The sequence below is a fragment of the Dermochelys coriacea genome, chromosome 3 (assembly GCF_009764565.3).
Source record: "Dermochelys coriacea isolate rDerCor1 chromosome 3, rDerCor1.pri.v4, whole genome shotgun sequence".
In the NCBI taxonomy this organism is placed as follows: Eukaryota; Metazoa; Chordata; order Testudines; family Dermochelyidae; genus Dermochelys; species Dermochelys coriacea.
In genome coordinates, this window is record NC_050070.1 from 84,878,225 (window position 1) to 84,902,904 (window position 24,680).

General features: G+C 45.5%; 2 protein-coding genes across 5 annotated transcripts in view; one reads left to right on the forward strand and one right to left on the reverse strand.

Moving 5' to 3' along the window:
- AK9 (adenylate kinase 9) overlaps positions 1–3,916 on the reverse strand; it is a 217,787-nt gene extending 213,871 nt beyond the window's left edge. For both annotated transcript variants that reach the window (XM_038394087.2, XM_043510793.1), the window contains exons 1-2: positions 3,281–3,916; positions 630–758 (exon numbers count right to left, since the gene is read on the reverse strand). In XM_038394087.2, the coding sequence (XP_038250015.1) occupies positions 630–746 (117 nt within the window). In that variant the 5' untranslated portion in view covers positions 747–758; positions 3,281–3,916. The remainder of the gene's footprint in view (positions 1–629; positions 759–3,280) is intronic.
- The window catches only part of FIG4 (FIG4 phosphoinositide 5-phosphatase), a 179,683-nt gene continuing 158,910 nt past the window's right edge, over positions 3,908–24,680 (forward strand). For 2 of the 3 annotated variants that reach the window (XM_043510795.1, XM_043510794.1), the window contains exon 1: positions 3,917–4,272. In XM_043510795.1, coding sequence (XP_043366730.1) covers positions 4,204–4,272 — 69 coding nt within the window. In that variant the 5' untranslated portion in view covers positions 3,917–4,203. Of the gene's footprint in view, positions 4,273–24,680 lie in introns of all 3 variants that reach the window. The other variant, XM_038394854.2, reaches the window with a different exon arrangement.

The window sequence follows — 24,680 nt, forward strand, 5'->3', positions numbered from 1 at the left end:
TACTGATATTTGTTTTAATTTGTAATTCATCATATGTTTTAAATATTAAAATGTGATGAACATAAAAACAAACATATTGGCTGCCATTGTGGAAAGCAGAGGAAAATCTTGGAGAAATCTGTGACCTTTAATCACAATACTAACATCTCTAATTGTAACTGACAAGTCAATTAGGCCCCCCAAAAAACAAACCCTACCAAAACAAGAGGAGCAATTGTCATCATCATATTAAGATAACAGAACACTCATGCTATATAATAGAAAAAAACCCCTATTCCCTTAAGTTTATCTTATGAAAGCAGTTTTCCTGATTATCTGTGTCCATTTAATGAGCCAGCAAGTGACACTGCAAAGAGTGTCCTCAATTCCTACTGGTTTTAATGAAAGCGAAAGGCGTTCAGCACCATTCAGGATTTAGGCTCCTCATCCTTCATTCCTAAAATTCTTATTTACTCCAACAGTTGTTTTGGAATGAAAAAAAAATGCAATATTAGGCCCTAGCGTGGCTTTGACTGTATTATTAAGCCATTTTTTTTAAAAGAAAATGTAAAATCTTTACCAAATCTATTTGAGGGAAAATAATTTCTATGAGATGTTCATATTAAAAATATAGAAATTGGATGTCTTACTGGCTTTCCAAGGATAATTAAGCTTATAGGTTTAGACAACAGAAAGGATTTTTCATCTTCATCTTCATCAAATATATCTACAAAGGGATAGTCTTGTTTTTTCTCTGGTGAAGCCATAAATAAAATAGTCTAAATCAGGAAAAAAATAAACTGTTATTTATATAACACCAGGCATAATGGTTTACATATGACTATGCAGACAGAAAACATAGTGAATAACAATTGATCATGTTAGTAAACAATGGATATTGACTGAGGCAAATATAACGATTGAATATATATAATGCGGGCGGGGGGGAATAACTTCAGAAAAATAGATGATCAGAACCTTCATTAAGCCCATTATAGGGGTGCCATTTAAGGGGTGGGGGGCACCTATCCTTCAAGTTTTGTACCACATTTGGGTGAAGTTTGCAGCAGGAGGGAAGATGCTGCCCCTTCTCCCCCTGCTTCGCTGCTCTCTGCAGCTCCTGCTCTGCACCCGCTGTCTCCCATCATCATGGAGCCACCACTGGCCATGCTGTTTGAGACTGGCAACCTGCCTCCTGAACTGCTGTACAGAGGCAGGTGGGGGCTGATGTTGGGGTGTCCTCCTCCTCCCCATGTACCAGGGGCTGACAGAGTGTGTCCCTTGCCCTAGCACAACTGAGCTGCCCTCACTGTGCCAACTAGAGTCTGAGCTCATGCTGGCTCCCACACCAGCAGCACCCTCTCTGATATAGCCCCTTCCAGCATCTTGAGCTACACCCCTCCCAGCCCCTAGCTACTCCCTGCCTGCACCCGAAGCTACCCCCCCTCTCTGCACATAGCACCTAGCTCCCCCCTTCCTGCACCCTGAGAGTTCAAACTTTTTGAGCTGAGCCCACCCCTTTGAGTATCATTTTTGGTTGTGCCCCTCCCCCATTATCTGCAAAAAACTAGTTTTTAGATGCCTAAGTAGCCCCTGGAATCATGGTTAAAGTCCCCCCCCATCTGAAATGGCACCCCTTTTCCTCTTTTCAGATTTTGATAGACTTCCTCTTTTTCAATCCCCGACTCACAACATGAATCATAGAATATCAGGGTTGGAAGGGACCTCAGGAGGTCATCTAGTCCAACCCCCTGCTCAAAGCAGGACCGACCCCAACTAAATCATCCCAGCCAGGTCTTTGTCAAGCCTGACCTTAAAAACCTCTAAGGAGATTCCACCACCTCCCTAGGTAACTCATTCCAGTGCTTCACCACCCTCCTAGTGAAAAAGTTTGTCCTAATATCCAACCTAAACCTCCCCTACTGGAATTGAGACCACTACTTCTTGTTCTGTCAGATAAACTTTTCTTGATGGCCAGTCAAGATCAGGTCATCTGGGGTCTCCAGTTTCTGCATGGTGTCATTAGCAGACTGTTGAGGTCTAGCAACTCTGATCTTGGCTGTGTCCTGGAGTTTCTCTTTGATCCTCAAACAAGATCCAACAGCTCCCTTTCTTCTCCCCGCTTTCCCTTATGTTATGGTGTTCAGTACCCTTACAGCTTCACTCTCTGCCACAATTGGGCCATGATCCTGCAAAGACTGAGGCTATGTCTATACTACATGCTTAATTTTACACACACTGAGTAGCCCATCAATGTCAACTGGACTATTGATAGTACACATGGTTAAACAAATTTCTGCTCCTCCCCTATAATCTTCCTACAGGTCCCAGCTCACTCCAATCCTGCAACAGGTCTCACACCCTCCTTTGAAGAGTCTTATGATGAGGTGCACTCACCACAGTGCCTCCAGCAAACTCCACTCTAGCTTTCTCCTTTACTTGTGCAATGGAAGGTTACATGGGTCAGAGACTGCAAACCCGACAGGAAGTAAGCAGACAAGTAGCTGGTTGGGTAGGCTGCTATACCAAGATACCACAAGGCATCAACCCGGATTTGTGTTTTCTCTTCTAGCAAGGGAAATGCAGTTTGTTTGCTTCTTTGTTGTTAATGTAGCACAGCTCCTCCTTCTTTGTTGTTAATGTAGCACAGCTCCCCAACAAAGGGGTTGGGGAGAAAATGGTCTGGTTTGTTTTGCCTATACATTAACTGAACCATCCCATTGCAGGGTGGGGCGGGGTTATCACAAAATCGGATGAGGCTTTCTGTCAGGAGTGACTTGTCCCAGCTCCTTCAAAACAGGCTGATGGTCACCTGGGGTGGCCCGAGAAATCTTGTACAACCCGCTCCTGATTTGACTGAGTTAATTAATAAATAATTAAGCCATGGCTCACTGAAGTTGTAACACATTAATTTGATGACGTTTCTAAACATTTTCTCTCCCGCGCGGATACATTCGTATAACATTTTGGCCTCGGCCTAAGGATCTGGGAATCACGACCCAAGCTCCCGGCGGAGTGAGGCGCGGGGCGGGGTGCAGGTGTCACGCGGCTGGCTTGGGGCCGTTGGGTCCCTCCGTGGGGACAGGGCGGCGGGGTCCGCACGGGGCATTGCCACAGATGCTCAGGGCAGCTCGGGCTCTGCCGGTGACGGCGGGGGAAGGGGGACCCTCTGGCGCAGCTCCCGTAAGGCCTGTGGCCAGCGCCACATCCCCGCGCAGCCGAGGGGCGGCGGCGGGGGGGGGGCGCCGAGAGGGGGAAGGGCGGTCGGGGCGGGGGTGCTGGCTGGGGCGGCATCACTTACGCTGCGCGGGACAGGCACGGAACGGCCCCTCCACCTCCCTAGCGCCGGGATCCCTGCTCACTGCCCGGCACTGATTTGTGTAGCCTCGTAACCCGTAGCAACCAGCGAGCCCCGCCCCGCCCCGCCCCGCGCCCGCCGCTCTCCGCCGCGAAACTGAGCGCGCCCCGTGCCCAATCAGCGTGCGAGCCGCGGTCCCCGCGCGCGTGCAAGGGACAGATTTTTAAAGTGGGCGGCGGCGCGCGCCTAACCGCAAGGGAGCGAATTACAGGCGCAGGGTCTTTCTGTAGCGGTGAATGTGAGAGTAGCGCCGGGCGGGAAACCAGCCCCTGAGCGTGGTGTTGTGGAGGTCGGAACAGTCCCTAGCGGTGATGCGGCGGGGAGAAGCACCCCTTCCGCGGGGAATGGGGAACTGCCCCTACGTAGCCAGTGACACCCTCTCCCCCAGCGGCAGCCCAGTGTCTGCGCCTCAATTTTCATCGCTTCCCTCTGACAGGCAGGAGCCCGCTTCACGGCCGCAACCCACTGGCACCAACAGCTAAGATGGCCGCCAAGGCTTCGAGCTCGTTCCGTCACGTGACGGGGTCACGGGGGCGCGGTAGCCCGATGCGCTCTCCGGGGCCGCGCCTGCGCGCTGTGTCAGCCTCGCTTCCGGTGCTTAGAGTTGGGGCGGTGACCGGGAGCTTCCTCACCCGGCAGGGTCTGCGCAGGTGTACGCCCCCTGAGCTTCCAACCCGCCTCTGGGCTCACCCGGCGGCTGCTGCCCCAGAGGCCAGGAGCCCCCCGAGCGGCTCGACAGCCCCATCTGGCGGGCGAGGCTCGCTACGGGAACCCGTCCGTTCCCCGTCTGTCTCCTTCCCCATCCCAATTCGATTCCCCCTCCCCCGTTGCCGTGGGGCGGGCCCGGAGCCCACCCCGCCAGCGCCATGCCCGCGGGGGCGGCGTCGCCGATTATCCGCTGCGTGCAAAAGCTGGTGCTGTACGAGACCAGAGCTGTAAGTAACCGCCGCGCTCCCTCCCCCTGCCGGCTCCGCCTTTGCCGCCCGCGTGCCGGGAGGGCCGGCGTGTGGTCTGGGGAACCCGGGGGAACAGCAGCGGAGCCGAGGCCGTAGCGGCGTCTGCAGGGCTCTGAGCAACGTCGACCGTGTCGTTCACCTTCCTCTCCAGGAGTGGGTTACGGGTTCACTAACAGTGGGATGCTGTCACGGGTCCTGCGTGCGCGCACACACCTAGGCCAGCTCCCCCCCCCGCCCCCTTTGAACAAGGTCGTTCCCCGCGGAGGCTGAGCCTGCCACGGACCTGCGAGCCCCAGACTTTTGGCTGGAGATGAGCTTCCTCCAGCTTCAAGGGAGAAGGGGAGCGAGGTTGGGGCTAGGGCCTGGGTTTTGGGAGGCTTAGCCTCCCCACCCACCCACCCACACGTGTGTGTCCCTGCTGAGGGCATTATTAGTATGATTTCTGTTAATTGCTCTATCATTTTAGCACCTAGGTGCTCTGAGAGTTGCCAACTGTCTAATCACACAAACCCAAACACCCTCGCCCTACGTCCTGCTGCACCCCCTTCTCTAAGACTCTGCCCTGCTCACTCCATCCCCCTCACTTGCTCTCCCCCACTCTCATTCACTTTAATGGGGCTCGAGCAGAGAGTTGGGGTGCCAGAGGGGGTGTGGGCTCTGGGAGGGAGTTTGGGTATGGGAGGGGGCTCAAGGCTGGGGCAGGGAGTTGGGGTGCAGGAGGGGATGTGGGGTGCAGACTCTGGGAGGGAGTTTGGGTGCGGGAGGGAGCTCAGGCCTGGGGCAGGGGGTTGGCATGTGGGAGGGGGTTTGGGATACTGGCTGTTAGAGAGGGCTTAGGGTTGGGTTAGGGGTTTGGGAGAGAAGTTGGCTCTGGGAGGGGGCTCAGGGTAGGGGATTGGGGTATGGGAGTGGGTGAGGGGTGCAGACCGGGCCGGGCGGCGCTTACGTTTGGCAGCTCCTGGTCAGGAGCGCAGCAGGGCTAAGGTAGCTCCCTGTCTGCCTTTGCACGTCCTTGCGGCCCATGGGAGCGGGGATCAGGGGACTTTGCATGCTGCCCTTGCCTGCAGGCACTGCCCCTGCAGCTCCCCTTGGCCTCAGTTCCCTGCCAATGGGAGCTGTGCAGTCGGTGCTTGGGGTGGGGGCAGTGCGCGAAGACCCTCCTGCCCCCTCCAAGGGACAGAGGGATGTGCCGGCCGCTTCTGGGAGCGTTGCGGAGCCAGGGCAGGCAGGGAGCCTGCCTTAGCCCTGCTGCGTCGCTGTACTTTTAGCGACCTAAAGTCTCCCAGTTTGGTTTCAGTAGCGTCCAGGAGATAGAACCCAATTCTGGGAGACTTCCGGCGAAACAGGGAGGGTTGGCAACCCTAGGAGCCTCGGTGGTGGACCAGGGCCCAGTAGTGCTAGGCACTGCACAAACACAGAACAAAAAGACACTTCCTGCCACAGAGCTTACAGTCTACATATAAAACAAGAGCTAACAGGTGGATAGGGACAGACGATGCATAGGGGAGTACTAGGAAACAATGAGACCCTATTGGTTAGCATAATAGACAGTGATCTTGGCATGCCAGCAGGCATCATGGCAAAAGAGAGTTTTGAGATGAGTTTTTTAAGGAGGATAATTGCTTTAATACACAACAGTATTCCACAACAATAAGGGCAAACATTAAGGTGACGTGCTTCTATTACTTGCTTTATTATTTTATCATGAGATTAGGTACTTGCAAAACAACAAACTTGACTATAACAGCAAGAGGATATCTTTGTTAATAGACTAATGCTTTAATTATATTTTTGTTTTGAATCTGTGGAACTGAAGGTGTTGCTATTGTCAATGTCAGTTCATCAAAACCTCCATGTTCAGTCTTGGTCCCAGAATATTAGAGCGACAAAGTGGGAGGTAATATCTTTTATTGGGTCAGGTTCCGTTGGTGAAAGAGACAAGCATTTGAGCTATTCAGAGCTCTTCTTGAGGTCTCCATGTAGCTTGATAGCTTGTCTCTTTCACCAACAGAAGTTGGTCCAATAAAAATATTACCTCACAAACCTTGTCTCATTGAAACCTTTTGAGCAGAAATATCCTTTAGTGGCCTTTGATGGCAGGTATTGCAGAGACTCCTTTCTCTCAGGTTTCAGAATAGCAGCCGTGTTAGTCTGTATTCGCAAAAAGAAAAGGAGTACTTGTGGCACCTTAGAGACTAACAAATTTATTAGAGCATAAGCTTTCGTGAGCTACAGCTCACTTCATCGGATGCATTTGGTGGAAAAATGCATCCGATGAAGTGAGCTGTAGCTCACGAAAGCTTATGCTCTAATAAATTTGTTAGTCTCTAAGGTGCCACAAGTACTCCTTTTCTTTTTCCTTTCTCTCAGATAAACTTCATTAGTTTCTGCAGAAGAAGGGCATAATCCTAAAACCATTCTGATATTTTAAATCCAGAAAATAAATTCTGGAGTAATATGTAACAGTTGGTTTGGGGTGTATTTTAAACTGAATTATTAAAGGGACAGCATCAACTTGAAATCTAGCAAGTTTAATACAAACTGGAAATAGTTTCAGGTTCTAATCCTTCTGAGGAGTCACAACTGCCAATTTTGGAGGTTTACAACTATATATTCCTTTCTTTAAAAGGTTTTCTATCCCCTTTTGTTCTATGGAAGACACATCACAAACAAATTGGCTGACTCTACCGGGGAACTATGAAAATGACTATGCTACTAACTGCACAAAGTAAATAAATACTTAGTTTCTCAAATTTTTCTAGCATAGAGCCTTACTGCAGTGGAAGCACAAGTTATAATTTGAATGTTGCCTCAACCTGACTTCTGTTCCCACACAATTTGCTAGCTCGAGTAAAGTGGTGCTTTAAACGTAAGCATGTTGGCTCCTTATTGGGTGTGGATTGAAGCTCAAATGCTGCTGCTCATTGAGCTAGTAATGCAGTGGTGATTCAGCTACTCTCTGCTATTGAGGGCTTGTCTACACATACAGTACTGCAGCAGTGCCGCTGTGTAGTACTTAGTGAAAATACCACGTACACCCACAGAAAGCTTCTCCCCTTAGCATAGGTTCTCTACCTCCACAAGAGGCATTAACTGTGTTGATGGGAGAAGCCCAGAAGCTCAGTCAGTATAACTACGTCACTCGGGTATGGATTTTCCACAGCCCTGAGCGACACAAATTATACAGAACCTCAGTTACAAACACCTCAGGAATGGAGGTTGTTCATAACCTGAAATGTTGGTAATTCTGAACAAAACTTTATGGCTTTCTTTCAAAGGTGGACAACTTAACATTGACTTAATACAGCTTTGAAACAATACTATGCAGAAGAAAAATACTGCTTTCCCTTTATTTATTTGGTAGTTTACATTTATCACAGTACTGTACTGTAGTTGCTTTTTTCTTGTCTCTGCGGTTGCCTGATTGCGTACTTCTGGTTCCAAATGTAGCGCGTAGTTGACCGATCAGTTCATAACCCTGAGGTTCTACTGTACTGACATATATCTGTGGTGTGGACAAAGCCGAATATAATCACTCTGTAGCTCCAGTATTGTTGTGTGATGTGCCTGCTCTCCCTTGAGCTAGCTCAGGTGGAGTAATTTGAGCTAACTGTTGCAGTGAAGACAAGACCAAAGTCATCTTGGGGGTTTCTTATAATAATAGATACAGAATTTTCACACTGATTTCAGCAATGCTTTGGGTGTTCATAGGATTTCACACATTTAGAATAAATTGCAGGGTCTAGGCCTTAGCAGATAGAGAACCTGGGTTCTAGTCCCAGCTCAGTCGGAAATGCTCTTGTGGAACCCTTCAGATCCTCAGTTAACTCAAAGGTGGAAGGGTTGTTGAAGCACACAAAATTGACAAAAAGAAAAGGAGTACTTGTGGCATCTTAGGGACTAACAAATTTATTTGAGCATAAGCTTTCATGAGCTACAGCTCACTTCATCGGATGCATTTAGTGGAAAATACAGTGGAGAGATTTATATACATAGAGAACATGAAACAATGGGTGTTACCATACACACTGTAACAAGAAGAAAAGGAGTACTTCTGGCACCTTAGAGACTAACAAATTTATTAGAGCATAAGCTTTCGTGAGCTACAGCTCACTTCATCGGATGCATTTGGTGGAAAAAACAGAGGAGAGATTTATATACACACACACAGAGAACATGAAACAATGGGTTTATCATACACACTGTAAGGAGAGTGATCACTTAAGATAAGCCATCACCAACAGCGGGGGGGGGGGGGGGGGGAGGAGGAAAACCTTTCATGGTGACAAGCAGGTAGGCTAATTCCAGCAGTTAACAAGAATATCAGAGGAACAGTGGGGGGTGGAGTGGGAGGGGGTGGAGTGGGGGTGGAGTGGGAATACCATGGGGAAATAGTTTTACTTTGTGTAATGACTCATCCATTCCCAGTCTCTATTCAAGCCTAAGTTAATTGTATCCAGTTTGCAAATTAATTCCAATTCAGCAGTCTCTCGTTGGAGTCTGTTTTTGAAGCTTTTTTGTTGAAGTATAGCCACTCTAGGTCTGTGATCGAGTGACCAGAGAGATTGAAGTGTTCTCCAACTGGTTTTTGAATGTTATAATTCTTGACGTCTGATTTGTGTCCATTCATTCTTTTACGTAGAGACTGTCCAGTTTGGCCAATGTACATGGCAGAGGGGCATTGCTGGCACATGATGGCATATATACATTGGTAGATGCGCAGGTGAAGGAGCCTCTGATAGTGGGCTGATGTGATTAGGCCCTATGATGGTATCCCCTGAATAGATATGTGGACAGAGTTGGCAACGGGCTTTGTTGCAAGGATAGGTTCCTGGGTTAGTGGTTCTGTTGTGTGGTGTGTGGTTGCTGGTGAGTATTTGCTTCAGATTGGGGGGCTGTCTGTAAGCAAGGACTGGTCTGTCTCCCAAGATCTGAGAGAGCGATGGCTCGTCCTTCAGGACAGGTTGTAGATCCTTGATGATGCGTTGGAGGGGTTTTAGTTGGGGGCTGAAGGTGATGGCTAGTGGCGTTCTGTTATTTTCTTTGTTGGGCCTGTCCTGTAGTAGGTGACTTCTGGGTACTCTTCTGGCTCTGTCAATCTGTTTCTTCACTTCAGCAGGTGGGTATTGTAGTTGTAGGAATGCATGATAGAGATCTTGTAGGTGTTGTCTCTGTCTGAGGGGTTGGAGCAAATGCGGTATATCGTAGCGCTTGGCTGTAGACAAGGATCGAGTGGTATGATCTGGATGAAAGCTAGAGGCATGTAGGTAGGAATAGCGGTCAGTAGGTTTCCGATATAGGGTGGTGTTTATGTGACCATCGCTTATTAGCACCGTAGTGTCCAGGAAGTGGATCTCTTGTGTGGACTGGTCCAGGCTGAGGTTGATGGTGGGATGGAAATTGTTGAAATCATGGTGGAATTCCTCAAGAGCTTCTTTTCCATGGGTCCAGATGATGAAGATGTCATCAATGTAGCGCAAGTAGAGTAGGGGCATTAGGGACCGAGAGCTGAGGAAGCGTTGTTCTAAGTCAGCCATAAAAATGTTGGCATACTGTGGGGCCATGCGGGTACCCATCGCAGTGCCGCTGATTTGAAGGTATACATTGTCACCAAATGTGAAATAGTTATGGGTCAGGACAAAGTTCTGCCACCAGGTTAGCCGTGACAGTATCGGGGATACTGTTCCTGACGGCTTGTAGTCCCTCTTTGTGTGGAATGTTGGTGTAGAGGGCTTCTACATCCATAGTGGCTAGGATGGTGTTTTTAGGAAGATCACCAATGGACTGTAGTTTCCTCAGGAAATCGGTGGTGTCTCGAAGATAGCTGGGAGTGCTGGTAACGAAGGGCCTGAGGAGGGAGTCTACATAGCCAGACAATCCTGCTGTCAGGGTGCCAATGCCTGAGATGATGGGGCGTCCAGGATTTCCAGGTTTATGGATCTTGGGTAGCAGATAGAATACCCCAGGTCGGGGCTCCAGGGGTGTGTCTGTGCGGATTTGTTCTTAACTTAACTTAGGCTTGAATAGAGACTGGGAATGGATGAGTCATTACACAAAGTAAAACTATTTCCCCATGGTATTTCTCCCTCCCACCCCACCCCCCACTGTTCCTCTGATATTCTTGTTAACTGCTGGAATTAGCCTACCTGCTTGTCACCATGAAAGGTTTTCCTCCTTCCCCCCCCTGCTGTTGGTGATGGCTTATCTTAAGTGATCACTCTCCTTACAGTGTGTATGATAAACCCATTGTTTCATGTTCTCTGTGTGTGTGTGTGTATATAAATCTCTCCTCTGTTTTTTCCACCAAATGCATCCGATGAGTGAGCTGTAGCTCACGAAAGCTTATGCTCTAATAAATTTGTTAGTCTCTAAGGTGCCAGAAGTACTCCTTTTCTTTTTGCGAATACAGACTAACACGGCTGCTACTCTGAAAACTGTAACAAGAGTGATCGCTTAAGGTGAGCTATTACCAGCGGGGGGAGGGAGGGGACCTTTTGTAGTGATGATCAAGGTGGGCCATTTCCAGCAGTTGACAAGAAGGTCTGAGGAACAGTGGGGGGTAGGAGGGGGGAATAAACATGGGGAAATAGTTTTACTTTGTGTAATGACCCATCCACTCCCAGTCTTTATTCAAGCCTAAGTTAATTGTATTCAGTTTGCAAATTAATTCCAATTCAGCAGTCTCTCCTTGGAGTCTGTTTTTGAAGCAAATACTCACCAGCAACCACACACCACACAACAGAAGCACTAACCCAGGAACTATCCTTGCAACAAAGCCCGTTGCCAACTGTGTCCACATTATCTATTCAGGACCCACCTTGTTTATCACTACAAAAGGTTTCCCCCCCCCGCTCTTCTGCTGGTAATAGCTCACCTAAGTGATCGCTCTTGTTACATTACACACTGTAACACCATTGTTTCATGTTCTCTATGTATATAAATCTCTCCACTGTATTTTCCACTGAATGCATCCGATGAAGTGAGCTGTAGCTCATGAAAGCTTATGCTCAGATAAATTTGTTAGTCTCTAAGGTGCCACGAGTACTCCTTTTCATTTTGCGAATACAGACTTAATACTAATACTGCTGCTACTCTAAAACCAAAATTATTGACACCATTCAATGGAGAAGTGAGGTTAGCTCCACAATCCCAACACTGTTTGCTTTCTGTCAGACAAGAAGGTATTTTGATGAGATTCATGATCTCTCATATAGCACAGCTGAAAAATGGCAATGTTTTGGGGACTTCTGTTAAATTGATGATAAAAGCTGTAAATTATGCAAGAAAAGGGATAAAGATTTTGATAGAAAGGGTTGTGTAGTTCATCTGAGGGAGGGACATAATGTTAACATCTGAGTGAATTTTGAAGTTCATGTTAAAGATGCGCTAAAGGATTACTAAATTTGGTGTGATACCATGCACAAATTCAGAAAGGTATGATTTTTATCTTTACCATTTTACTACTTTTTCAAGAACATTTGCCAAGGACCAAGGGTCCATCTTTTATTGTTTTTTAAAGCAAGCCTTTGTTTCAGCTGCAGGGAGGTTTTCAGCCACTCTTAATACCTCTCTAAGATTTTCTCTGATATATTTTATTTTCCATATTTACTTTTAAACTTTGCAAGATATTCATACTTTATTTTATAGACATGACTGAAAATGATAGGTAAGTAGAAATTTCTGATTCAGAAAAATGTGTAGGGCTGAAGAACTTAGACTGTTTTCAGATTCTTTTAAAAACCTTATATTTGAACTATTTTTATCCATATTTGGTTTCAGTTCTCTTTTGCTTTTAGTCTCAAATGATATTGTGCACACGTTTCAAACCAAAGAAACATCATAAATTTGTTACCTGAAACATGCTTTACTAAGAGTTGTTAAAATAAAATTAAAAATCACAGTTGTAAATAAGTCGCCTAAGGTTGTCTGCTGTTCTTCCCCCCCTCCCCCCCCGCACGTGTGACAAATATAACCTGTGATTTGTGTTGATTTCTGTCTTGTGTTCATTTTATTATTCCTTTGTGGCTTGACTTGTTTGCTTACTAATTTCTTTGTTGGCATAGGGTTTTTGTTAGCTCATTTTCTGCTTCCCCAGTCTGCTAATTTGTATGAAAAAAAGTGAATCATTTTACTTTAATTTGTTTCGCTATTATCTTCATGATAGTGTGAAAATGTGACATGGCTTTTTTCTTAATTATACTTTAAAATGCATACAGATAAACGAGGGGGAAACAGGCAGTGTTTGTGTTCAAATAAACAATTAGACTGAGATTATAGGAGTCCCAGAGAACATATTAAGGTAACTGAAAAACAAGGAAGTGGTAATGGATAGCCAATGAGTACACTGTGTATATAATGCAAAACTAAAGGAGTCTGTTGGATCTTAACAGAAAGAGAGGCTGTTTGAGAGCACTGGCTTTTTAATTCTGCTCCTAGCTTCAAAATAAGCAATGAAAGATAGCTATGCATTTGGATATGGAAGCCTTATATTATTAGGTCAAAAGTCTTATAGATTTCTGCTGACTCTCAGCTTATTGATGCTTGTAGTTTTGGATGTTTAGTATTGTATATATTAAGGCTTGGTCTACAATACCAACTTAGTGGGTATAACTATGTGGGTATAACTGTCGCTCACGGGTCCCACACCCTAGAGAGATGTAGTTATAGCAACCTAACCCCTCGTATACACAACATTATGTTGACAGGAGGGTGTCTTCTGTGGACATAGCTACCACCTCTTGGGGTGGTGGAATACCTATCCTGACAAGAAAGGCTCTCCCATTGGTGTAGGTAGTGTCTTCACTTAGGGCTTATCTACACTGGCAAGTTTTGTCGATGAAACTAATGTCGACAAGGAAAATCAACAAAAGCAAATTTGCCAAAATGTGTCTACAGTTGCTCCCTCTGTTGACGGATCGTGTCCACATTCGGGGCACCTTTGTCGACAGCAAGAGCAATGGACTGGGTTATGTATCCCATAGTGCCTGGTGACACTATCCATCGCTAAGGGTTGTGGGAATGTGGAAATGGAGCGCGGTGCATCCTGGGGTGTGCAAATGTACTGTCATGCACCACTTTGTGTCCCACCCTTCCGGTGTTTTCTGGCTTCCTTTCATGCTGTTTTTCCAACTGTCATTCTTTGTAATGCGCGCCAGCATCCGCAGTGAGAGAGGATGGATCCCGCACTTCTCTCCTATGCTCTGTTGGCTGTCATGAGGACATCGCACATGGCAGCACAATTACTTGCAGAGTTGCTCACAAAATTAACAGAGGATGAATCACAGGCACCCGAGTGTGATATGGACAGCAGCAACTTATCAGTGCTTTGTGCATTCACAGAGCAGTTGATACAGTAGACTGTCGCTTTTGGGCTAGGGAAACAAGCACTGATTGGTGGGATCACATTGTCATACAGGTGTGGGATGACGTTCACTGAGTACAGAACATTAGGATACGTAAAGCAACCTTCATGGAGCTATGTGCTGAGCTGTTCCCGACCTGTGGCGCAAGGACACCAGATTGAGAGTTGCCCTTTCAGTAGAGAAGCGTGTTGCAATCGCTGTGTGGAAGCCAGCAATTCCAAACTGCTACCGGTCAGTTGCATATCAATTTGGAGTAGGAAAGTCCACTGTTGGGGCTGTATTACTCCAAGTGTGCAGGGCAATAAATCCCATCGTGCTGTGGAGGACCATGACTCTGGGAAATGTGCATGAAATAGTGGATGATTTTGCAGAGATGGGTTTCCCTAACCGTGGCAGGATGATTGATGGCACACACATTCCAATTTTAGTGCCAGACCACCTTGCCTCTGAATACATCAATCGGAAGGGACACTTCTCCATGGTGTTGCAGGAGTGTGTGGATCACCGGTGGCATTCTACGGACATCAAGGCAGGGTGGTCTGTAAAGGTGCATGACGCACGCATCTCCAGGAACAGTGGCCTGTACAGAAAGCTGCAGGTGGGTGGGGACTTTCTTTCCAGACCACAAGATGACAGTGGGGGATGTGGAAATGCCCATAGTAATTCTGGGGGACCCGGCTTACCCCTTACAGCTCTGACTCATGAAACCCTACACAGAGCACCTGGACAGCAGCAAGGAGCATTCTAACAGCCTGAGCAGGTGCTGCAAGGTAGTCAAATGTGCCTTTGGCCGTTTGAAAGCTCACTGAAGGTGTCTCAATGACAGGCTAGACCTTACCGAGAATAATGTTCCCATGGTCATAGCCGTGTGCTGCACTTTGCATAATGTGTGTGACTTTGAGGGTGAAATGTTTGCTCAGGTGTGGAGCACTGAGGCAGAGCACTTGGCTGCACAGTTTGAACAGCCAGATGCTAGGGCTATCAGAGGAGCCCAGAGGGCTGCTATTAACATGAGAGAGGCTTTGAGGAGCCACTTTGACAATGAGGGGCAGTAACACATGTCTGCTTTGGAGTTGCTTCCCTGTTGCATCCATGTACAATTTTGGGGCCCAAGATCCATGCAACAAAATACCTTAGAAGCCTGTTCCTGAGAGTGAATTGATTGCTATATGCTTTTGTAGAACACAGAATAAAAACGCTGTACTATTAAATACCTTAGCATTTATTTATTGTTAAAAAGGTTAAAACCTCACAACTGTGTAGCTCCAATTATCATTGTGCAAGCTGTGAGAGGGGGTGGAGTGATGGGGAGACTCAGGAGGGCTGTGAAGTGAAAAGCAATGTGTGGGCATAGAGGGGGTGGGGTTGGCAAAGAATGTGCATCTACATATGCTGCAGTGGAGGTCGACCACGGATCTGCTCAGTCTGCAGCTGTATCAAAGACTTGAGCATCCCTGTCTGATCCTTCATAACTTTTATCATCCACTCTGTCACTTGCCTAGCAAATGCAGCATTCTCTTTCTTATCCTGCCTTTCGGCTTCCCAGCACTCTTTGCTTTCCCTGGTCTCTCTCATCATGCTGCAGCACCTCCCGGAACATGTCTTCTTTGCTGCACCTAGGGTTTCTCCTTATCTTCTGAAGCCTTTCCGCAGGGCCGTGTGGTGTTCCTCAAGGTCTGTGCTGAACAGAAGAGGGATTGTTGCATTCCAGCAAATGATTGAAACATTTTAGTAACAAGAGCCTTTTGCTAGTAGAAATCACTTTCTCTCTGATACTCTAGGCAGGCACATATCTCTGCGAATGCCCCAATCCTGGTGAGTGTCGGGAGTGGGGGGAAGGTGGTGGTTCATATGGACAAAAAGGTCATGGCTTGCAGGGCAACTTTGCAGGGAACTCATTCTAAAATTATCTCACACTTTTTCACAAGCAGCCAACCTGCTGGCTGACATCTTGCTGCTGCGGGTTACCAGGGAAACTAGAGCACAACTATTGAATGCTTGTAGCTTTTACCCCGGTCTATATGCAGCTCAGTTATGTGCTGCTTTGGTCCCAGCTCAGTTATTGTAACATGGCATGCTACAGTCTCCTACAATGGGGGAACTAACAAGGCTGCAATCCCTTGGAATCTGCGGCAGAGGATTAACAAATACCTCTTGGAAACTGTCCAAAGCCTCTTTATGGAGGATTCCCTGCAGGTTTCGATGTCCATCGACACCCTGCTTGGCCATGCAGATTAACTACACAGGGCAATGTCCAGCTCACAGAAAACACTACCTGTCTCCCACTTTTTGATTCCCGACACAAGCCACAGCAACTTACCTGGTGTTTCATATGCTTCCTGCTCCCTTTTGAGCACTTCTGGAGTGGAGAAAAGTTCATGGCTGCCTGCCCCATCGGGCGACCCTGCTGGGAGCACCACATCCTCTTCTAGCTCAATTTCTTCTTCCAGAATTTCAGCCTCCAGGTTATCCCCTCTTTCTGCTGCCTGGGGCTATTGGCAATGGAGGCTATCGGCAATGGAGCCAAGGGGCTATTGGCAATGGAGGTGGGGTCACCACTGAGGATAGCAATCAGCTCCTTATAGAAGCAGCTGGTCTTAGGCGCACCACCAGAGTGATGGTTTGCCTCCCGCGCCTTATGATTCGCCCACCTCAGCTCCTTTATCTTCGTTCTGCACTGCTGTGTGTCCCGCTCATAGCTCTTTTCGCACAAGCTTATAGAAATTTGCCCATATGTGTCCCGATTCCTACGGGTCACTCGCAGCTACAACTGAACAGACTCCTCTTCCCATATTCCAATCAGATCCAATAACTCAGTGGTGATCCAAGTGGGAGCGTGTTTGGTGCGATAGCCAGCCTTGTTGACTTGGGAAGCCACCTGGGAAGCTCCTCTGGGAAGCCAGAAAGCAGGAAATAGGAAATAGGCCAGCATGTCTCTCGGCCTGCGCCGCTTCCCGTAGCCCCCATTGACCTGGAGTGGGAAAATGTGGCCAATGGGAGCCGCGGTCAGTCGAACCTGCGGACGCAGCAGGTAAACAAACTGGCCCAGCCCGCCAGGGGGCTTACCCTGGCATGCCGCATGCCAAAGGTTGCCGATCCCTGTTATACAGTGATAGATGCTGGGGAGAAGAGAAAGGGACCAAGGAAGGAAGAACTGAGGGACAATGATTGAAAGCAGGATGGAGGAGCATTAGGGAAGCTAGAAGGGGAGCTGTTCAAACCCAGAACCACAAAAGCATACAGAGGAGAGCAAATATATGAAAAGGGGGAGTGATTGTGCTGAAGACAGGACAGAGTTTAGGCCTTTCGACTTAGTAGGTAGCAGGTGATTAGTGAGTAGCTTCAGAAGAATGGGGAGGGAAATTGCAGACAATGAGAAAGATAATGTAACACAGTGAAACTAAGGAATAAACAGCATGCTCAAGGAACTTAATGTTCAAGGACGGGACAGATGAGACAGAAATTGGAAAAGTACGGAGTGCTTAAAGGAGGGTTTTTTGTTAGGATAGGAATATAGTAGAGTGGTTAAAGTAATTGTAAAAGAAATCAGGAGCTGAGGGAGTGGGCAGAGGACACTGGAATACACAGGGACAAGGTGGGTGAGATAGAGTCTCTATTGGACCAACTTCTGTTGGTGAGAGACAATTTTTTGAGCTTACACAGAGCTATTCTAAGTAGGGTCAGTTAAGCAATCATGAGTAAAGCTATATTTAGAAAAAGCCAGTGTTGACTTTAAATATAGTGATAGAAAAAAATGATCTAGAACTGTTAAGGCCTGTTTTTTTAACTGAACTTCGGGTTGATTAATGTTATGATACGTGAATTGGAGTTTGTCCTGGGAAGATGGAGAGCTTGCTTAGAAATGGTCAGTCTGCTGCTTGTATGAGCTAGCTGTTAAACAGATAAAATATAGAGGGAAAAATCCAAGGGACAAGAATATGCTGAAAAACTACACTAAATTGGTTGTGCTAACTTCTTACTATGGAAAAGTGCACACTAGAGGGCAGTAAACCAAAAGGATCTAGATTAAACTTGATACCCTTTTTTTCACTCTACAGCAAAGATGGATTGAGCTAGAGATACCTATAACTGCCTGTGTGTTTCCCTCAATGGAACCTACTTGAGAGCTCTAGTTTGAACCACTGGCAATATTGCCATGTTTTTTCCTATAATTCCTGGAATAGTGTGGGCATTGGGCAAGTCACTTAATCTGTCTGTGTCATCTGTAAAAGGGATGATAATGCTTGTGTATCTTGCAGGGTATCTGAATCTAACTTAATGGTGTTCTGTCCAGGTGCAGATACAAGCATCATTACCCTAATATCTGAGGGTGGGATTTACAGAGATACTTAGGTACCTAAATCCCAGTTGTCGGCTCCTCTGCAATCCATGAAATTCTTGTGTAACCCAGTAGTTGCTTAAACTTACACAGAGCCTAAAATTTCAGCATAAAAGTTCCCTAGGTGCCTAAGTTTCTGCCTGAGGACATATGCACTGCTGTCTCACTCCAGGTGTTCAGAACCCTATCTGCTGCCTAAGCCCCTGGGAAATCCACTTTATAACTTTTAGCATATTGGTTAAAGCACGTCTCTGGGATGTTGGTGAGCCAGGTTCAGTTTCCTCCTCTGCCTGATGGGGAGAAAGGAGAGTCCCTAACGACTGGGCTATGGGATACTCTTGGGTGGGGCTCCCTCAATCTCTGTCTGGTTGAGGCTGTACCACCGTTGATAAATAATGAGTCACTGGGCCAGATATAGTGAGAGTGATTCTGTAGCCTAGTGGTTATAGCCCACCTAGGTGTGTGAGACCCAGGTCCAGTCTGCCTGCTCCAATGACTCCTTAATAATTATTTATCCACGGTGGAACAACTTCAACAGGAGAGACTGTAGGGAGCCCCACATCACACTCTCTCATAGCCCAGTGGTTAAAGCACTCTCCTGTGAGAGGGGTCACCCCCTGTTCAAGTCCTTTCTCCCACTCAGGCGGAGAGGGGAATTGAACTTGAGACTTGCATATCAGGTGAGTGCTCTAATCACTGAGCTCAAATTTATAAAGTAGGCTCCTCTGCTGCCTCTTCCTCCCACACTGTATCATAATGTGTAGAGTGAGGCAGGTGTCTACTCCTTCTGACAAAAAACGACTTGAACGGCCCTAAGCTGCTTGACTCTAGGAGAGGGGTGCCTGGGTGTGAATAGCAGAAATAGGTGCCTCCCTTTGGCCTGGATTTAGGCACCTATTGCTGTATGAGGGGCAAGAGGGAGGACACACCCCTCTCTTCAGCATCTTCAATAGGCTGTCTTAGGTGGCTCTCCACCTAGCATAGTAGTGTGGCGTCTATGGACCTCATTCTGAAGTGCCTTTCTCTCTCCATTCTTTGTATAGGGAGCCTAGGCACCTAACTCAGGCTTTGTAGATCATAGTGTGTTCCTGTGATTTTTCTAGGAACCTAAAAGTTAGGCGTTGCATTGCTCAGAATCGCAGTACCTAAGTCCCTTTTTAGATTAGGGCTTTTCAGAACATGTCTACCATATGGCACATGTAGTTCTTCTTTTTCCTCTCAGGAGATTGCGGGAGATTTTTTTTAAATTTTAAATAATACTATAGTTTTGCTGTGTATTCATATTGGCAAAAGCAAGGTTGAAATGCACCTTGAACTTGGAGCTGAATGTGGTGAAGGGTGTGGTGGCTCTTATTTCCTGTGGGAGTTCATTCAGTCTTGGAGTGGTACCTGAGTAGGTCTCCTGCATGCACAGGAAGGAAAGAATTATATAGAAATGCAAAATATTTTATTAAAGATTGTATGGAACTTTAAAAAGTACCTAAAATTCGAGTTTGAACAATTTACTAGACACCTACCAGATAGGGGTTGTTGTGAAAGAGCGGGGACTTCTTATGAATCACATCCAGGAGCAAAGCCTTGGAAGACGCCCATCCCTTTAAGACTGCTGAGATTGGGGAGGCTGCTGAGTTTCTTGCCTCCTAATAATAGGTTCCTGATAAAAGGCTTGGCAGAATTAGTTTTTATTTTTTTTATAATTTTGATGGGTAATATTGAGTTATTTTAAGCATTTTTGGTTATCGATTTCAGCTTTCACAGTTGAGGGAATTATGGGAAGGGGGGTCAGACAATAACTGAGGACCATTTGGTAAGGAGCCTCTGTGTCACAGAAGAGAGGGCTTTCTTCTGGCTCACTCCAGAGGCCTCACTAAACTTGTGCGGAATGGTCTGCCACTCTGTTGCTGCAATGAGGAGGGTCTGGTTCTGTCCCTCAGGTCATTTTCACTTTTTTGATCTTTCTTCTCTGTGCATAGCTACATTGTTTTCCTCTGCTCCTGTTTATAGCTTAGCCAAGGAGCAGAAATAATGAGTGTCATAATTCTTTGTTTCTCTGTACCTATATGTAAATAGCATCTGTGAAACTGATGAGTCTATTAGTATGCAATGTTGTTGTAGCCCTGTTAGTCCCAGCATATTAGACTAGGTGAGAGAGACAAGCTTTCAAGTTTATACAGAGCTCTTCTTCAGCTCTTTGCTGCTTGGGCAATCTGTGCAATAGTTGAGTATCTGTCTGCAGACTTGGGAAGACAGCACTGCATTAGTGCACATGTGAAAGGCTGTCTCCACAACTGTAAGAGCGAGAAACATACCCTTATTTTTAGATAAAAAAATGAGGTAGATCCCCACCAGTTGGCAGGGAAAGCTTTCTACTCACCACAGGTGAATAAGCAAGAAGGCTTTCATGTCTTCCTTAAGGTTCCATTACTTGATTTTAATTGAATATTAATTATGATGCCATATGATGCAGGATCCAGATTTGGATTTTCATTGGGTTTTATACCTGTAGTTTCTGGGCTGGTACATAGATTTAGATGGTTGGAGGGAAATATACACTGACCACCATTTACGAATCCTGATTTTTATTTAAAAAAATACGTGAGGCTGAGATTTGAAACTTTGAAAAATAGTGGCTGTGTATGAGCACTGCCTAGGTTTCACAGATATCATCTAACTGGTTAACCAATGTCGCTCCCGTGGTGGGCTGGTTCGGGGTGGCAGGGGCTGGGGTCCTGCCAGGCTGGGGTCCCACCTGTGTGGCCAGCTGCTGGGTTACTGGTTAATGTCCTGTTAACGGTAAGCCTAATGCTTACCGGTTAACCTTCTACAGCCCTAATTTTAATAGAAAATCCTAATAGTGTAGATGCTTGTTTGTAGCAACATCTTGTAAGAGCAACTCTGGTTATGAGCTAAATTTCTTCTTGGATCACTTTCCCTACCATGAATTGTCCAATTGGTAACAGCAACATAGCCGTTGCATAAGAGCAACATTCGTGATGTCACATCCTCCATTTACTTGCATTATTTTTTTGTGGCAAAAACAGACAAAATGCCAGAAGTCTTTCACTGAAAGAAAAAGTACAGATTATCTGAGACTGTCAGACTCTGGGGACTACTCAAAACCAAGTTGCAGTCAAGTGGGAGTTGTACAAGTCTACTGTATGTGGAAGCTGAAGGATAAGCTTTTGGCTAAATACGAAGCTGGACAGTTAAACAGCTGCCGTAAGAGCGGGCATGAAGGAAAAGCCTCCGATGTCAATGAGGCTCTCTTTATATGCTTCAAGGAGAAGAGAGTGCAGCGAGCACTGCATGTTGGACCTGCAGTCAAAGAAAAAGCCCTTCAGCTTGCTGCTTCACTTGGATTGAATGATTTTAAGGCAAGTGACAGTCGGTTTACTAGATGGAAGAAATGCTTCAATGTTGCTTACAAAAAAGAGCATGATGAAAAACCATCGGTGGGCAAGCCAGCAGCTGAGCAGGGGCAGTGCAAAAAGCTTCCTCATATTCTTGAAAGGTTTTTCTCAGATAACATCGACAATATTGACAAAACAGGATTTTATCTGAAAGGGTTCTGTGCTAGAGGACATGTAGAAAAAAATGAAAAGCTAGAAGGAGGGAAAGCTTCAAAAGACAGGGTAAGTGTGCTCATCTGTGCCAACATGGATGGGAGTGACAAACGCCTGCTGTTCATGATCGGGAAGTGAAAAAGACCCAGATGCTTTCCGAAGGATTTCCGTAAACTTCCCCTCAATTATGTCAGTTCATCAAATGCCTGGATGACAGGTGAGATTTCCATCAACTGGCTAAAAAAGTGGAATTGTCAATTTTGCTTGCAGAGAGGTACAATGTGCTTCTTACTGGATAACTTCTCACATCCCACCCAGGAGTGGTTCTCACCAACATTCAGCTTGAATTCCTACCCTCTAACATGACATCTTTGATGTAATCTATGGATCAAGGTATGAGTAAGAACATGAAGGGACATTACCCATCAAAAACTGAAAACCAGATTATTATTATTTTTGATGCAGACCCCAATGCAGATGTTCAGACAGTGATGAAAACTGTACATTTGCTAGATTATGTTCACCTTGTTGCTGCAGCATGGCAAGATGTAAAGGCGACAACAATTTCCAACTGTTTCAGCAAAGGCAAATTTGTTGTGCCAGTGGAAGGTGTGGAAGACAAGGATATTGAAGAGTTTGACCCCCGAATCACATTCTGCTTCCAGACAATATGGAAAAAGAGGATTTAGTAGCTCCTGTGACTGTGGATGAGGATTTGCTCACATTTGGAGGGCTAATGGATGAGGAATTAGTGAGCACTGAAGCTGCTGCAAGGCTAGAGAAATGAGTGTGTCTTGATGAAACATAATCAAGAGATGAAGAGGATTTTGATGAAGTTCCACCTCCGAGAAACCCCAAGCTGTTGAAGGCTTTGAACATACTTTGGCATTTTTCACAGCTAGAGGGATATGGTGACAGGTTTACAGGTCTCTTTGGGACATTGAATCCCATCTTCAAAACAAAATTGTGACTGAGAAGAAGCAGAAAAAATTAAGTGTTCTTTCACCTGGAATGAGTGAGTTTACCTTTATTTACAAGTTGATACACACTGTATAAATAGAATACACCTTGATGTGGAATAGTACTTTAATTTATGTTATTACAGTATTATTTGTTTGCTTAGCAGACACTCTTATGCAGGGCAACTTACAGTGCATACAAAGTATTACAGCTAAGTGTGAGTACAAACATTTTTTATAAGTAGGAGCCGGAGGTTGTGTGTGTTGTCACGGTGGCTGTTTGATCTTAAAACATAAAAATAAAACTTGATACGTCTATATGTTAACTCAATTAATACCACTTTCTTGATACAATATGGTGGTAGACTACAAATGCAGAACAGAGCATATGTTTAAAATGCACAGTACATATGCTAATGTGATACTGTAGCAATAATAATAAACATACATCACATTGTTTCAGTTCTAAATTGTTAGTGTGTACTGTAGCTGTTTTGGGTATCAGAAAAAGCATGCTGCCTTTGGTCAGACAAGACGCCCCATAACAGCAATAGCTGCTTAGCAGCAACATAGCAAAAGTCACCGCTATGTTGTTACTAATGAGCATCTACTGTAGTCATAGGGCGTGTCAGAAATAGTTATATCACAGTAAGCTGGACTATATACGAACAAAAAAACAATCCTATTTCATTGAAAACCTTGGAAAATTACTTTGAAAAACCTACACAGGTTCCTGCAGCTCTTTCTGCATTGTTTCATCTTCAGAGCATTGGGACGATTGCCTTGCAGAAAGGGTAGGACTTGTAGTACTCGTATAGGCAGAGGATTTTTGGAAAACACTGGCACTAACTCTGCAGATTCACGATCCACAGAGCAGAAAAAAAAATCTCTGCACACTCTCTAGCTACCACTAGCAGTATGGCTGACTCGTACATTCTCAACTCTAAGTGTGCTTATGCAATCCTACCCTGTTTGAGAGAGGGGAGGGAGTTGAGTGCAAAAGATGGGAGGTTAATTTTGGCCTGGTCAGCATTAATTGTTGTGCAGATGTTCCTTTTATTAAATAGTGTACTTTTACAGGCCACGTTCTCAAAATTTCCACGGAGCTTCATCTAGAAGCAGCTTGTATAGAAGGGCTTCTTCAGGATCTTGGAAGCATGCACTGTAGCTGCTGAATTTCTGCTATATTCAGATTTCTTACCTTTCTACTTATTTTCCTAATCCTTTGTTTCCCTTATGCCATGCAGCACAGGAGAGCAAAGGAATGGAATCTGGCCCAATTTATTTCTGTCAAGTAAATAAAATCTCTTCATATTTATAATGAAAATTGTGTTTTAGGTAATTGAAATTCTTCAGTGATGGTGTTCCAGTCTTCTAGGTAATTTGTAGGTAAAATGTGTGGGTTTTTTAAATAATGGTTGTAAAAACACGTTTAAAAGCAAGGAAATTGAAAGGTGACACTCGAAGTGTACCATTGAGACTTTTTTCCTCTACAGCATTATAAGTTAACTACTATTGCTTCTAGTTTCAGCAAGCCCATTATCAGCAATAACTATTTCACTGGGAAAAGGTGGATCCTAATGACAGAAGTTTAAGGATGGCATCCCATTATATCTATTTCTTGATTATGAGTATATACAAGCTGTAAACTACATAGAAAGCATGGTCCCACAAGTCATTTGCACTCTACATTACGGTACAGTTCAGATGCAATAAGCTCATAAAATTGCTAAGGTATTCTATATTAATATCACAAAACAATATCACTGTTGCAAAGCTGTAGTATTAGTGCATATTACTATGTTAGGGTTTTTTAATAAGCACACACGAACTACATGATGATTCAATCTTTATTCTGAAAATTGTGCAGTTTATTTTTAGGTATGTTTCTTTAGAAGAATTTAAAATGCAAAATATTTAAATATTTATGATTCCTTGAGAGGATCTCTTATTCCATTCCATGGAGAAATTCTCCCTCCTGGAAGAGCATACAGTGACCACTGATGGCTGACCCTTTAGCTATCCTCAGGAGTGTTTTCACGGTGCAGTGTTGGTCCTGTGTAAATAACCCTGACTCTGACAGAATTTTTCTTACGTTGGATAGTCCCCCACCAGCCTTTGTGAAGACTGTACAATTGAGAAGAATCACCACCCGGGCCTATAC